The 12238-nt window shown below is 33.5% G+C and overlaps 1 protein-coding gene across 2 annotated transcripts; it reads left to right on the forward strand.

The window, feature by feature from the left end:
• The first annotated feature begins 356 nt into the window (after window positions 1–356).
• On the forward strand, window positions 357–8708 carry LOC125860570 (uncharacterized). Of its 2 annotated transcripts, none has more exons than XM_049540553.1 (12): window positions 357–1671; window positions 1856–1990; window positions 2150–2294; window positions 2837–3139; window positions 4226–4484; window positions 4982–5148; window positions 5235–5345; window positions 6269–6320; window positions 6415–6521; window positions 6609–6737; window positions 7010–7099; window positions 7855–8708. In XM_049540553.1, the coding sequence occupies exons 1-12, from the start codon at window positions 467–469 to the stop codon at window positions 8407–8409; spliced, it is 3258 nt and encodes a 1085-aa protein (XP_049396510.1). In that variant the 5' UTR covers window positions 357–466; the 3' UTR covers window positions 8410–8708. The 2 variants fall into 2 exon arrangements, with proteins under 2 accessions (XP_049396510.1, XP_049396511.1); XM_049540554.1 differs by having other exon boundaries at window positions 7897–8708.
• The last annotated feature ends 3530 nt before the right edge of the window (window positions 8709–12238 follow it).

Genomic DNA, 12238 nt, shown 5'->3' on the forward strand with positions numbered 1-12238 from the left:
GAAATTTAACTATGCCAAATAAATTGAGACATAGTGAATAATTTGAAAACTCATAGATAAATCTGAAACTCTATATTTCTTGTGTGTTTATACCAAAAGAAAATCACAAAAAAATAGAGACAGAAGTGCAAATAATCCCCTAGTTTTCTCCGAAGTCTTTTCCGGTTATCAGCGTCACAAGGCCCAATTAAGATAGTTAAAGGCCCAATTAAGATACAGTTGAAGGCCCAGTAATATGAGAAAAGCCCATTAATTCTATATAAATAACAAATTGGAGGGAAATTTTTTCCAATTTTCAATTAGAACAAGGAAGAACAGTTCTTGGCTTCCATTGTACGCTTCAGGTTTCACCATTCTTTCCATTTTTTTTTTTTGCAATTATTCATTTCAATTCTTTGTAATTGTTTATCTTCACTATCCATGTTTTTTCCTACAATTGATAATTATTATTTTCTCTATTTCATTCATGAAGTATTCAGATGATAGTTACCCTACGAATTCGAAACGCCATAGACTCGATTTTTCTCTACTTCCATGCAAGAAACCTAGAGCCAATGTGTTAAATTCAACATATTTACATATAAAGTCTCTTGGAATTCCTCTAATTCAAAAAACTACTGGTTCTTCTTCTGATACTATACATCTCCGACCCTATAAACCTTACTCTATTGGCCGTAATTACAGCCGTTGTGATTTCATATTCGAAGACCATCGAATCAGTAATATTCATTGTCAGATTCTTTTTGATCCCTTAAATAAGAAATTGTATTTATGCGACGGGTTATTTTTTGGTTCAACTAAGTTTAGGGTTTCGCTGAATGGGGTGTTTGTTAATGGGGTTAGAGTTGCAAAAGGCGAGGTTGTAGAGATTTGTGTCGGTGATGAAGTTTCGCTTGGCTGTGGAAGTCAAGGGGTCTGTTGTATGGGGTTACAGATAGGATTTTGTTTGCAAAAGGTTGTATTTATTCAGGAGGTTGATGATAGGAATATAATTGGAAAAAATGATGTATTAACCACAGATTGTGTTCCAGTTGGGTATGCAAGTTATGCACTTGCTTCTAAAGCAAATGTGTTGTTGAATATGTGTAGGGAGATATTAAGTAGCAACCATCCTGTGTCGCGTATCCACAAATGTGTTATTCTTGATTATGGAAGGGGAGTTAGATGCCATGGTAAAATTGGAGTCAATGAGGATTTTAATTTCCCAGTGGCTAGTGTTCATGGAGTACAGTCTGGTCAAAAAGCTTGTAGGAAAGAGGTATTTCTTGTTGAGGGTGAACCTGTCCAGGATAGGGAATGTGATTTCCTCAAAGATGTTGCACTTGCTATTGAGGTGGAAACATGTCATCTCGATGGGAAGGGGGCAGAACAAGTCAATAATGACGGAGCATCTCACGAGAATGGTGTCATTGCTATTGGAATGGAGGAAGCTTTATCTCAGGGGTTTATAAGCAAGGAGGTAGTTGGTCTACTTGATGATACAATGAAAAAAGAGGACAGAACTCGTGTTGTTCCACCTCCAGGAAAGAAGTTTGTTTTGAATCGACTGGCTAGTGAAGGGCCACCAAATTTTCTAGAAGATCCTAATGCTGTATCATTGCAGGAGATTCTTTATCCAATTGAGACTCTTGAACAACTATTTATTGCGACATTTACTGCTGATATACCATGGTAGGTCAAACTTTCTTGGTTACATTTTAATTATCTTCTGTTTGAGATGGAGTTCCTTGAAGCTTATAAGGCAACTGACTATACAGAGTCAATATAGTCAATTACATAGCTTGGAATATATGTATATGTCCAGACTACCTAGTTTTTGTTCTTTTCTTTATTCTGAATGGATTTTTTCTTATAGGTTTCTGTCCTACTGTGAGATTCCAGCTGATCTACCTGTTACCATTGCTTGCCACAATGCTGAAAGATGTTGGAGTTCGAGCCCTGATAGAAGAAGCTCAAAACCTTACCCAGATTTTCCAAACTTAGTTGTTGTGTAGGTTGACATACCCCTCCCTCCTCCCCCTTTTTCTTTTCCACTCTTCTTTGCCAATGGTATGCTATCAGGAGCATGCGCTAGAAATGGTTGAGTTTCTTAAACTGCTTAGGAATGTAACAACAGACAACTTTTGATCACATGAATTCATGATTACAGTTATCCTCCATTTCCTGAGGTGATAGCATTTGGTCAAGACCTGAGGAAATCAGGCATTGGTTGCCATCATCCAAAGTTGCTTGTGTTGCAAAGGAGAGATAGTCTCCGTGTTGTGGTCACATCTTCTAATTTGGTGGCAGGACAGGTGCTTGTTTAATCACCTTTCCTCTGTGTTGTCTTGTGTGAATCAAATCATTCTCTCTTATGACCTATTAAATTATTATGTGAACTTGAAAAGAACATGTTTTTTTTTTTGGCACCAAGTCACCTAGCAATTCAGTTTTTCCTCTTCGTCTTTCCCTTTTCGTCAGTACTCTTGTTAATCTTGATAACCTGTTAAAATAAATTGAGAAGAGGAAAAAGAACAAAATTGTGGTGCTCACGATACGGTTAATTGCTATAGGTTTGCCTAATTGAGCATATATAATTTTTTTACACCTGCAACATCGAGTTGGGCTGCGAAGTAGGAGTAAGAGTCCATCAGATATTCTTGAACAAAGAAAAAAGTAGATTAGAGATTGGCCCCAACTTTGAAAAGTAGTAATCTAGACACTCCGTTCCTTCTGAGGGTTAAAAATCGGTTAAGAAGGGCCCTATATCATATATATATTTGTTAATCATCTGAGTGTTTGTTCTATGAACTGTCTTCGTCCAGATGTACTAATGTTTTCGACTCAAATGCTGCAGTGGTGCAGAGTTACAAATACAATCTGGTGGCAGGATTTCCCTCGCTTGGATGTACCAGATTACTTGTCACTGTTCACACCAATTTCTGCAGTGGGAAATAATGGACATCTGGTATCTGATTTTGCTGCTCAATTAGCTGGATTCATGGCCTCTTTGGTAGCTGATGTACCTAGTCAGGCACATTGGATACTGGAGCTGACAAACTATGACTTTAAAGGAAGTGTTTGCTATCTGGTTGCCTCTGTACCTGGAGTTCACTCAAGTCGCATTCCATGTATATCAAAACCCAAACATTTCTTAGGGGTTAGTGCCCTCTGTCCTTGTGAATTTTTTGTCTTGTCTGATATAGTTTTGCTACATGACTTTCTTATGGTGAAGTGCCTGATTGAATTGTTATTTTCAGTCACATTGATGATATTTTTGTAGTGTTGCACAGGATTTTAAAGCAATTCCCATTTAGTGTGTAACTGCACAAAAGCAAATATGAAAGCCTCTGTACAGCGATCTTCTTACTTTTGTAGCTTACACCTAATATAGACTAGTGCTTTGTGGTGTTAATAAACAGTACATGTAAGACAAGATATTGCCAGTCATGTGCACGGAAAAAAGATGACTTGGATACCTTTGCACATCAATATAAATATAATTACTGGTGAATTTTGCTTAAATAGCAATACAATCTCTTTCCTTTTCTCTATGTTTTCCCCAAAATAATGTAAAGGTTTGTGATCTCCATTTTACCCAAACGTTTTCCCCAAAATAATGTAAAGGTTTGTGATCTCCATTTACCCAAGCATGGCTCTGCTAATGCATGTGTCCAGCTTTTGTAGGCATGATGGGGTAAGACGAGCTGACAGTACAATCTTAAGGTTGATATTTGAGAAATATAATTTTTTTTTCAAAATAAGGAATTGTTACATACAATCTTGTAGAAAGAGTGATAGTTTTCATTGCCTTGGCCCTTGGGGAATAAATTTGTAGAGTGGTCCGAGTTTCTCCCGACAATTGTGTTAGTTTTACGTGTTGTATTATCTTAAATTTGGAACAGCTCCCTGTTGATTGAGGGTGAAAAAGGTATTCATCTGAAGATTATTTTGAATAAATCCACCCCATTACTTTCTAGTTTTATGTTAAGAAAATCTGTTTACCAGTTGTCTGAATAAAACCCATTTCAAAATTCTGATATTAGCAGAAAAAAAGTTCTGCTCTTGTGGGCTTTCGTATCTCATGAGCCGTGTTGTTTTGTAAATTCCCTCATGTATATGGTTCTACTAGTTAAATATTTCTTCAGTGTTTTCTCTCTTTTTAGCTCTTCTATAACCTGGAGGCATTTTATTGGGGTGTGGTTGGTGAAGTGAAGTTTGAAGTGCACTACTCGTAATACTGTAGGGTGATTGTTTACCAGAGTTATGTCACTTTAAGTCAGTGGGTTCTGTTGAAGCATCAGTGGCTGGTCTAAGTCATCTCTTCCGTACTTCAGCGGATCTTAATGGAGCACGGCTGAAGAAACTTGCAAGTTACCTTAGGAAATGCGGTGAAGATGTATATGGGATGTCAGAGGTTATTCTAAAGAGAGACCCAAATATACCAGCCGATGCAAATGCTGTTAGCATTCATGTACCTAGTCCTGAAAATCTTTCTTTAGGGGGTAAATTACTTAACACTTCATATATAAATATTTGAATAGGAATATTAGCTGATTTATACTTTATTTGTGGCATCTGTATTGAAATGTAATGATAAGTATCTTCACTAGGATCAGTTTGATTTCCAAGAAATTTCACTTGTCAACAATTCTTTTTGTCATGTTCAATTCCTTAATTAGAGGCGAGTTTATTATAAATGCCGGTGGTGGCTGTGACATACTAATGGTCAAAGTGACTTGAAGAATAAAATCTAGAAGTAGTTTCAGATAACATTTTAGTAAGAGCTGGATTCCACATTTCACTTTTAGACCTAATTTTAAGAAGTAGTTCAGTCTTGTTCTCATTAGCATCTTACTGTTTTGTTGCTTTGTAAGAGGGGCAGACAATTAAATCATATAGTGCCATAGATTTGAATATTTTCATTTGTGTTCTTCTGATTGCCAAATTATTTTTCTGATTATTAATTTTGAACCAATTCTTTTGCTTTATTGTGTGATAGAATCTGTTCAACTTGGGTTTCTTCCGAAGAATTATGCGAAGTGGGTTGCGCCACTCTCGGACAGTGGTATTTTTGTGTTTTCTGCATATATTTTCCCAAGTGAAGTTCTTAGTGCTGCTTTAGAGGGAAGCGGCAGCAAAGTACAGTTGATACTGCATGTATCTCAGGTATTCATTTGTGATACTCTTTTAGATTATTCTATTGAACTGATTTTTCATGTGTCTAGTAGTCGTATTGAGATCATAACGTGCAGGGTCCATCCCTTTCAGTCATTGCAGAAATTATTAGAGCTGAACATTTTTCTGCAATCTGCTCACTAATTGCATCGCTTCAGAGGTGTTGGGGAATCTGGCGGCTTCAAGAGGTAATTTTCTGAGAAGGTCGGACAATATGTCAAATCTAAACTGATTCTCAATTGGTGCAATTAAAAATAACTACTATGTCTTGGGACTGTGGACATTACTAGTCACCATTTTTTTGTGTCAGCCCCGTATAGTTTTCAACCATGGGCTTATGGGCACTGCATTAATAGTATAAAACAGTAATAATTAACATCACAAAAGAAAATTTTCTATGTTACCTTGTTCTGCTTGGACTTTTTTTTTTGGGCTCAAGTGATGGTTTACCTTGGATACCATGGTCTAACAGCTTATGGAGCTTAGGCACGATATAGTTAATTTTATTCTTAACACATGATCCATTGCTTTCACAATTTTCTCAAGATAGCCATTGTTATTCTTAATGCATTGTCCATCACTTTCACAAGTTTTTCAATTTTTCTTTGAACTATCTTGCGGTTATTGGGTAAGTCTGATTGTAGGGTGGTGTTCGGTTAAAACATGGCACATTGCACATGATTGCTGGATCTTTGAAGACTTCACTCTTTCTGTGAATTCCTATGAAACGTTTTATTAGTATTATGTAGACACCAATTCTGTTGAGATGCCAAATGTATGTCATTTACAAGTATACTGTTTGAGAGTATCTTGACCTGTTATGGTTGTCTCACAATGAAAAAGGCAAACATTTTAATAGATGCATCATTTTCTTGAAGAACCTAAGTTCGGTATTTTAGGTGTACAATGAGCTGTAGCTTCTTGGTTAGCAGACCTAGAAGCATACAAAAGATTTAAAGTTGGGTAGTGTTTCAAAATGTATGTAGGTGGACGTTGGAACAGTCAGCCGGAACATAAAGTTCGACAGATAATTTGTTTGATAGATAACATCTTTATCTATAACAGTTATGTCCTGACTTTCACATTTCCTTCCGTTGCATCTTGCGTTCAGGTGTTGGGCCAGTTCAAATGGCCGGAACATTTAGAAACTGATTTTGTATTTGGTGAGTGTTTCATGATTACCTGATGATTATTATGCTCAGTCCTTCAAAGTTTATTGAGTTTATCATTTATAATTATCTTTGCCATTTTGTTAAGGAGCATCCTCAATTGGGTCCATCAATGCAAAATTTTTAGCTGCATTTTCAACAGCAGCTGGGAAGCGGTCATCAAGGTTCACTGAATCAGAGGAGTCTGATCCAGATGTGAGTAGCTATCATGAAATTGTATGATTTGGCTCGAGTAATATGTTATTATCAGGTTCAGAGTTTGTCCTTACTTTTTTCTGGCAGTGGGGCTGCTGGAGTGTGAGCCAAGAGTTGAGGAACCCATCGATTAGAATTATTTTTCCTACCATTGAACGAGTGAAAAATGCGAGCAGTGGAATCTTGGCATCCAGACGTATATTGTGCTTTTCACAGGTAGATTAATTTGATCTCTCCTTTCAGTCCTTAAACAATGTTTCTCATTTTAGTTTAAGAAAAAACTATTGTGTCTCTACATCCCAAGGTAGGGATAAGATTTGCATACACTCTACCCTCCCCAGACCCCACCTGTGGGATTACAATGGGTATGTTGTTAAAATGATAGTGTCTGACAACTGGAAGAATGAATTTCCTTATTCTTATCATGTTATTGAACAATCATTTACTCCAATTTAAGTAGAAGGTTTTACTTGATATTTGTTTCTCAGAAAACTTGGCATCGGTTGAAAACTATGGGCCTTTTGCATGATGCTGTTCCTTATCCTCGCGACAGAATTGGGCATCCCATGCATGTCAAGGTAAAAGCTACCAGAACAGTTGGATTATTTCTTCTATTATACACGTCTGACAGTTAATTATGTTAGTCCTAAGAATAGGATTCTTCTCAAAACTCGGTATCTGCTTGAAAATGCTACATGAGATAGTTTTTGCTTGTTTTTTCCATCGAGGAACAATGAGAAAATCAGTTATTGTTCTATACAAATTGTTCAATTGCTGCTTCACTATCTGATGTCGCTGTTTTGCAGACAAAATTCCTTTTGAGATTTAAAACCAAGTTAAATTGTGTCATGTTTGACTTTCCAATTGCTACTAGTGGTCTAAGTTTTTATTTGCTAAGTTCTTGTGCGGAAAATCCTGATGCTAATTGCATTCGTAACTCTCAATTAGTGGTTTTATTGTCGTATGGGTGGTTGATATGCCATGGCCAGTTGTCTACTTAATGTTTATGCTTATCTTATCTTGGGTACTCTTTTATCCCATGTTGGTTTCGATTGGAAAAAATGGAGTCTTTTTCGTCTTTTGTATAAATCTCATCAGAAGACTTGTTAGTTTCCTGGGTTCTTGGGTTTAACTAAAATAATTGATAATTGATTTGAGCAGAATATTCTAGACTCAAATAGAGTGCCTTTTTACCTGCAAATCATCATCGTCTGTCAGACCCATACCTCACATTGCTCCACCCCACCCCCCACCCACGCCACCCTCACAATTTCTCTAGTTCAGAATAGTGTCAAGTTATGGATTTAAATAATGAGTTCTTATTCATGTTCAGTATTCACTTAGAAGTCCTAATAACAAAAAAAGAGGTGAGCAGGTTGCTCGAAGAAGATTCCAATCGAGGAAAGATGCACCGTCCTTCGGATGGGTTTATTGTGGATCACACAATTTCAGTGAAGCTGCATGGGGGCGTCAGGTTTCTGGTTTACTTGGCAAGAAAATCAATTCTAGTTTAGGTTCGAGACTTCATGTCTCTAACTATGAACTAGGTATCTTATTCATTACTCCCCCTCCAGATGCTCAAGGCAAGATAAACCAAAGGACGAACTTAGATGATATAGTTTTACCCTTTGTTGTGCCTGCACCAAAATACAGACCGGCAGACAAGCCTGCTACCCCACAGGAGATGAGGGAGGCTTTGATTGAGCAAACTAAGTGCCGGAGAGATGTATGTGAGGCAGCAAAAGAGGCGGATGAATGGATGCAAGAAGAAATTCCCGAGGAAGAGGAAGTGATTGAGGCTACTGATTTTGTTGTTAAGGAGAAAGAAGATGAAAAGGCTTATGCTGAGAAATTATGGAGTCAAGTTGATTCCGCAGAGAAATGTTAGAATCTTATACGAATCACATTCAGGTAGAATAATGTAGGATTAGAGATATGCTGGGGCAAGTTGGTCCAAGCTATTCTGATGATACCGAAGTTCAACGTCTCCCTTTCTTATTACTTTAGGGGGTCACATACTGGTGGAATATTAAAATTGTTGTATGATTATAGTTGAAAAAGAGTGTTTAGTAATATAGTTTCGATAATGTGAAAATATATGTATCATTGTACTTGTAATGGTAGAGAAAAGGACAATGTATAAGTCATTTGTTTGTGAACATAAAAAGGGTTGTTGAGGACGTTTGTTTGGACAGCTTCTTTCTTTTGATTTTTCTACCATTGACTTGAGATGTCAAAATTTGCCACGTTTTTTTAAAGTTGGGAAAAAGGTCTGATATATCTTTAATTTTGTCATTTTGAGTTGATATATTCTTCGTTATGAAAATGACTCATATATACCCCTACTATTATACAAATGATTCACATATATCCTTTTCCTCTAACGGAAGTGAAAAAATTAATTTTAGTATAATTTTTTAATTATTTGAAAAAACTATAATCTCATATGGGTATATTTAATCCTCCTCAAACATATATTATTATTATTATTATTATTTTTTTGTTTCAATGACTAATTTAGATTTATTATTTTGATCGTCAAATTTATTTAAGTTTCGCTAATATTCTTGTAAAATTTATTATAGATGACCCAATTATTTTCTTCAAATACAAAAACTAAATTACAATATATCCGAAAAAAATAATTTTAAATTATAATATTGCAACAAAAAAAATAGTTTAATTTTTTTTCTTTACACTAAGGAATGAAAGAAAAAAATAAAATAATAATAAGAAACTCAAATAATAATAATCAAGAAGTCAAAAATAATTTATGTCCGAAAAAAATTATAACATACCTTGAAATTTGCTAGAAAAATCATATATACCCCTAAATGATTTATAAAAAAAATCAAAAGTCAAATATAAATTTAAAACTAATTTTTTCACTTCCATTAAATGAAAGGGTATATGTGAGCTCATTTTGTAACGGTAGGTGTATATGTGAGCCGTTTGTATAACGGTAAGGATATATATGAGCCACTTTCATAACGAGGGACATATCAGCTCTAAATGGCAAAAGTTGAGGGGTATATCAGACCCTTTTCCCTTTAAAGTTTGATGCTGCAGACAAAAACATACCCCAGCATAATCTCACTAGCGGGGTCTGAAGAGAGGCAGAGTGAATGCATACCTTACTCCTACTGTCCTACTTCACGTAGCAAAAGAGTGTTTTCTTCAAATCCTCGGTTCAGGTAACACTTATTTAAGTTTGGTACTGCAGAATTCTTCAATTTTCATTAATGCTGGAAACTGGAAAGTTATTTTATACAATTATTGATTATTGACTTTAGCTTCTTGAACTGGTTTGCTGTAGTTGACTTTCAGCATCAGTAGTGGTATATAAGAAACAAACTCCGGTTTAGTTTGCTTTCTTATTGACCAAAATAAATGAATAAGAAAAAAAGATTCTTGTGGGGCTGTGGCAAGCAAGAGGAATGGTCTAACACGTAACGAATTTTGGCAATTTGATTTTAGTATTATGCAATTAATAGATAAAATATAAAAACAAGTACAAAAGAATATCGTTCGACATGAAAACGAACAGAGATTAGCAGAATTGCCGTGTAGATGATGATATGTGAAATCCTCCTGGCATTAATAGATATTTCATTGTATTATATTGTTTTAGGAAAAATCCTTTTAGCTAGAAAATTTGATCAAAATGGTTTTTTTCTTATGTTATTTTACCTTTTAAAGCATTTTTATCTTTTTAATTTTAATATCTTTTAATTAAAAAATGGAAAAAAGATTAGTTTATTTTAAAATAAAAAAATATTATAAGACGAGAGGGAGTTGCTCGGATGAAAAGCACCCCTCACTTTCAACCCGAAGGTTGCGAGTTCGAGTCACCAAGGGAGCAAAAGGGGTGGGGAGCTCCTAGGGATGGTAAATTTTTTTTAAAACTTTTTAAATTTCTGGCCATTTAGCATTACTCATTGTTTTAATGAATAGATTGTATGTTTTTCATCGTTATATAATGAATAGATTGTATGTTTTTCATCGTTATGTAATGTTATATATTGAAGAAAATCTACTAAAAAGAAGAAAGAGACATAGGGTACATGTTAGAGCTACTATAAAAAGATATGATATGCAATAAATGATAAAATTAAATCTATATATATATATATATAAAGCTGAATATATAAAAGCTGATGTGGCATGCCTATATGGCCACCATTCTATTTATCTTTTTTCTCAATTTTTTGAACTTTTTTATTCATTTCTTAATATAATAATCTACTAAATACATCTAACATAAATGATATTTCTTAAAGAGGATAATGAAAAGTTTTAACATAAATGATATTTTTATTGTTGTAATGGAGAATTAAGAGTTGTAACGGTTGTCAAGAACTTATATTACAATCAATCAATTAAAAAGTATAAAATAGGAGAGCACATAATCTAAAAGTAACAAACAAAATTTAAAAATCATTGTCAAAAAAAAAAGTTTTACTACCTCATGTAAATCAAGTTTTTTGATTTGTTTATACAAATGAAATTATGCATGAGAGCACATAATCTAAAAGTAAGTTGACAGAATGGAAAAATCATTGCAATAGAAGATATACTACTTCAGGTAGATTGAATTTTTGTAAAGTTTTACTACCTCAAATAAATAAATTTTTTTATTTGTTTGTACAAATCTATATGAAATCAGACAGGAGAGCAAACAATATGGAGGTAAATTGAGAAAATTGAAGAATCATTCCACAAGAAGATTTACTGCTTCAGGTAAATCAAAATTTTGATTTGTTTATATAAATGAATTCATTAGAATATACCTATGCAAATTAAATCATTTTATGCCAACAAGAATTATATCAACAGATCTATCAAAATTGTACAATGAAATCCTATTTAGGAATTCAATATACCAAAGATCGAAAGACATCAAAATGTCTTTAACATTCAATTTGTGAACGGTAAAAATGATGCCATCATGAAGTATTAGTTCTCTAATTCTATTTTTTTTTTCACAAATGAAAAATTGTAAGAAAAATACTTTTTTGATTCTCGTTTCTAATAGTAAAGAATAAATTTAGTATGATATAATTAGAAAAAAAAAAAAAAGGAGATGGCAGGAAATAGCAAGATAAAAGGAAGAAGATACTTTTATAGTAGTGAATTGAGTAAAAAGTAAAAGGAAGGTAAAGAAGAAAAAGGAAAGAATTTTTTTTTTTGAAGTAACTACAATAAAAATAAACACATGAAAGGAAAAAAAATAATGTAAAAACGTTACTTTTTATTTATTTTTCTTTAACTACTTCTCTCTCTTTCTTCTTTATTATATAGCATTTTAAGTAGAAAAAAGTTATATAAATATATATATTGAACTTTCAAAGAAAATATATATATTATTATTATTTGAAATGTAATATCATATTATAAGTGTGAGCACAACTATATTAAAAAGTAAATTAGATAATATTTTTTATAAATTTTTTGAATTTGAATTTTTTTAACATAACACATAAATAAGAAAAAATATTTTAAAAGTCAAGAATAAGAGGAAAAAATTAATTATGATTCTTGGTTAAATAGATATTTTTTTGACAAATATTATAGATAAAAAGAAATAAAATTGAGAAAAAATAGAAATTCCATGCATAATAATAAATTACGATAATAAGGAAGAGAAATGAATAGTATTATTATTTTTTTGAATCTTTTAAAAATATATATTAGAGAGAGAAATTTAAGAAAAAGTG

The sequence above is a fragment of the Solanum stenotomum genome, chromosome 3 (assembly GCF_019186545.1).
Source record: "Solanum stenotomum isolate F172 chromosome 3, ASM1918654v1, whole genome shotgun sequence".
NCBI classification, from domain to species: domain Eukaryota; kingdom Viridiplantae; phylum Streptophyta; class Magnoliopsida; order Solanales; family Solanaceae; genus Solanum; species Solanum stenotomum.

What these genes read in the sequence shown, in the direction of transcription:
- LOC125860570 (XM_049540553.1), top strand. Translation starts at nt 467, where the DNA reads ATGAAGTATTCAGATGATAGTTACCCTACGAATTCGAAACGCCATAGA. An exon ending in TTTCCAAACTTAGTTGTTGT is followed by an intron (nt 1,991 to 2,149) that starts GTAGGTTGACAT and finishes TCATGATTACAG; the next exon opens with TTATCCTCCATTTCCTGAGG. An exon ending in GGCATCCCATGCATGTCAAG is followed by an intron (nt 7,100 to 7,854) that starts GTAAAAGCTACC and finishes ATTCATGTTCAG; the next exon opens with TATTCACTTAGAAGTCCTAA.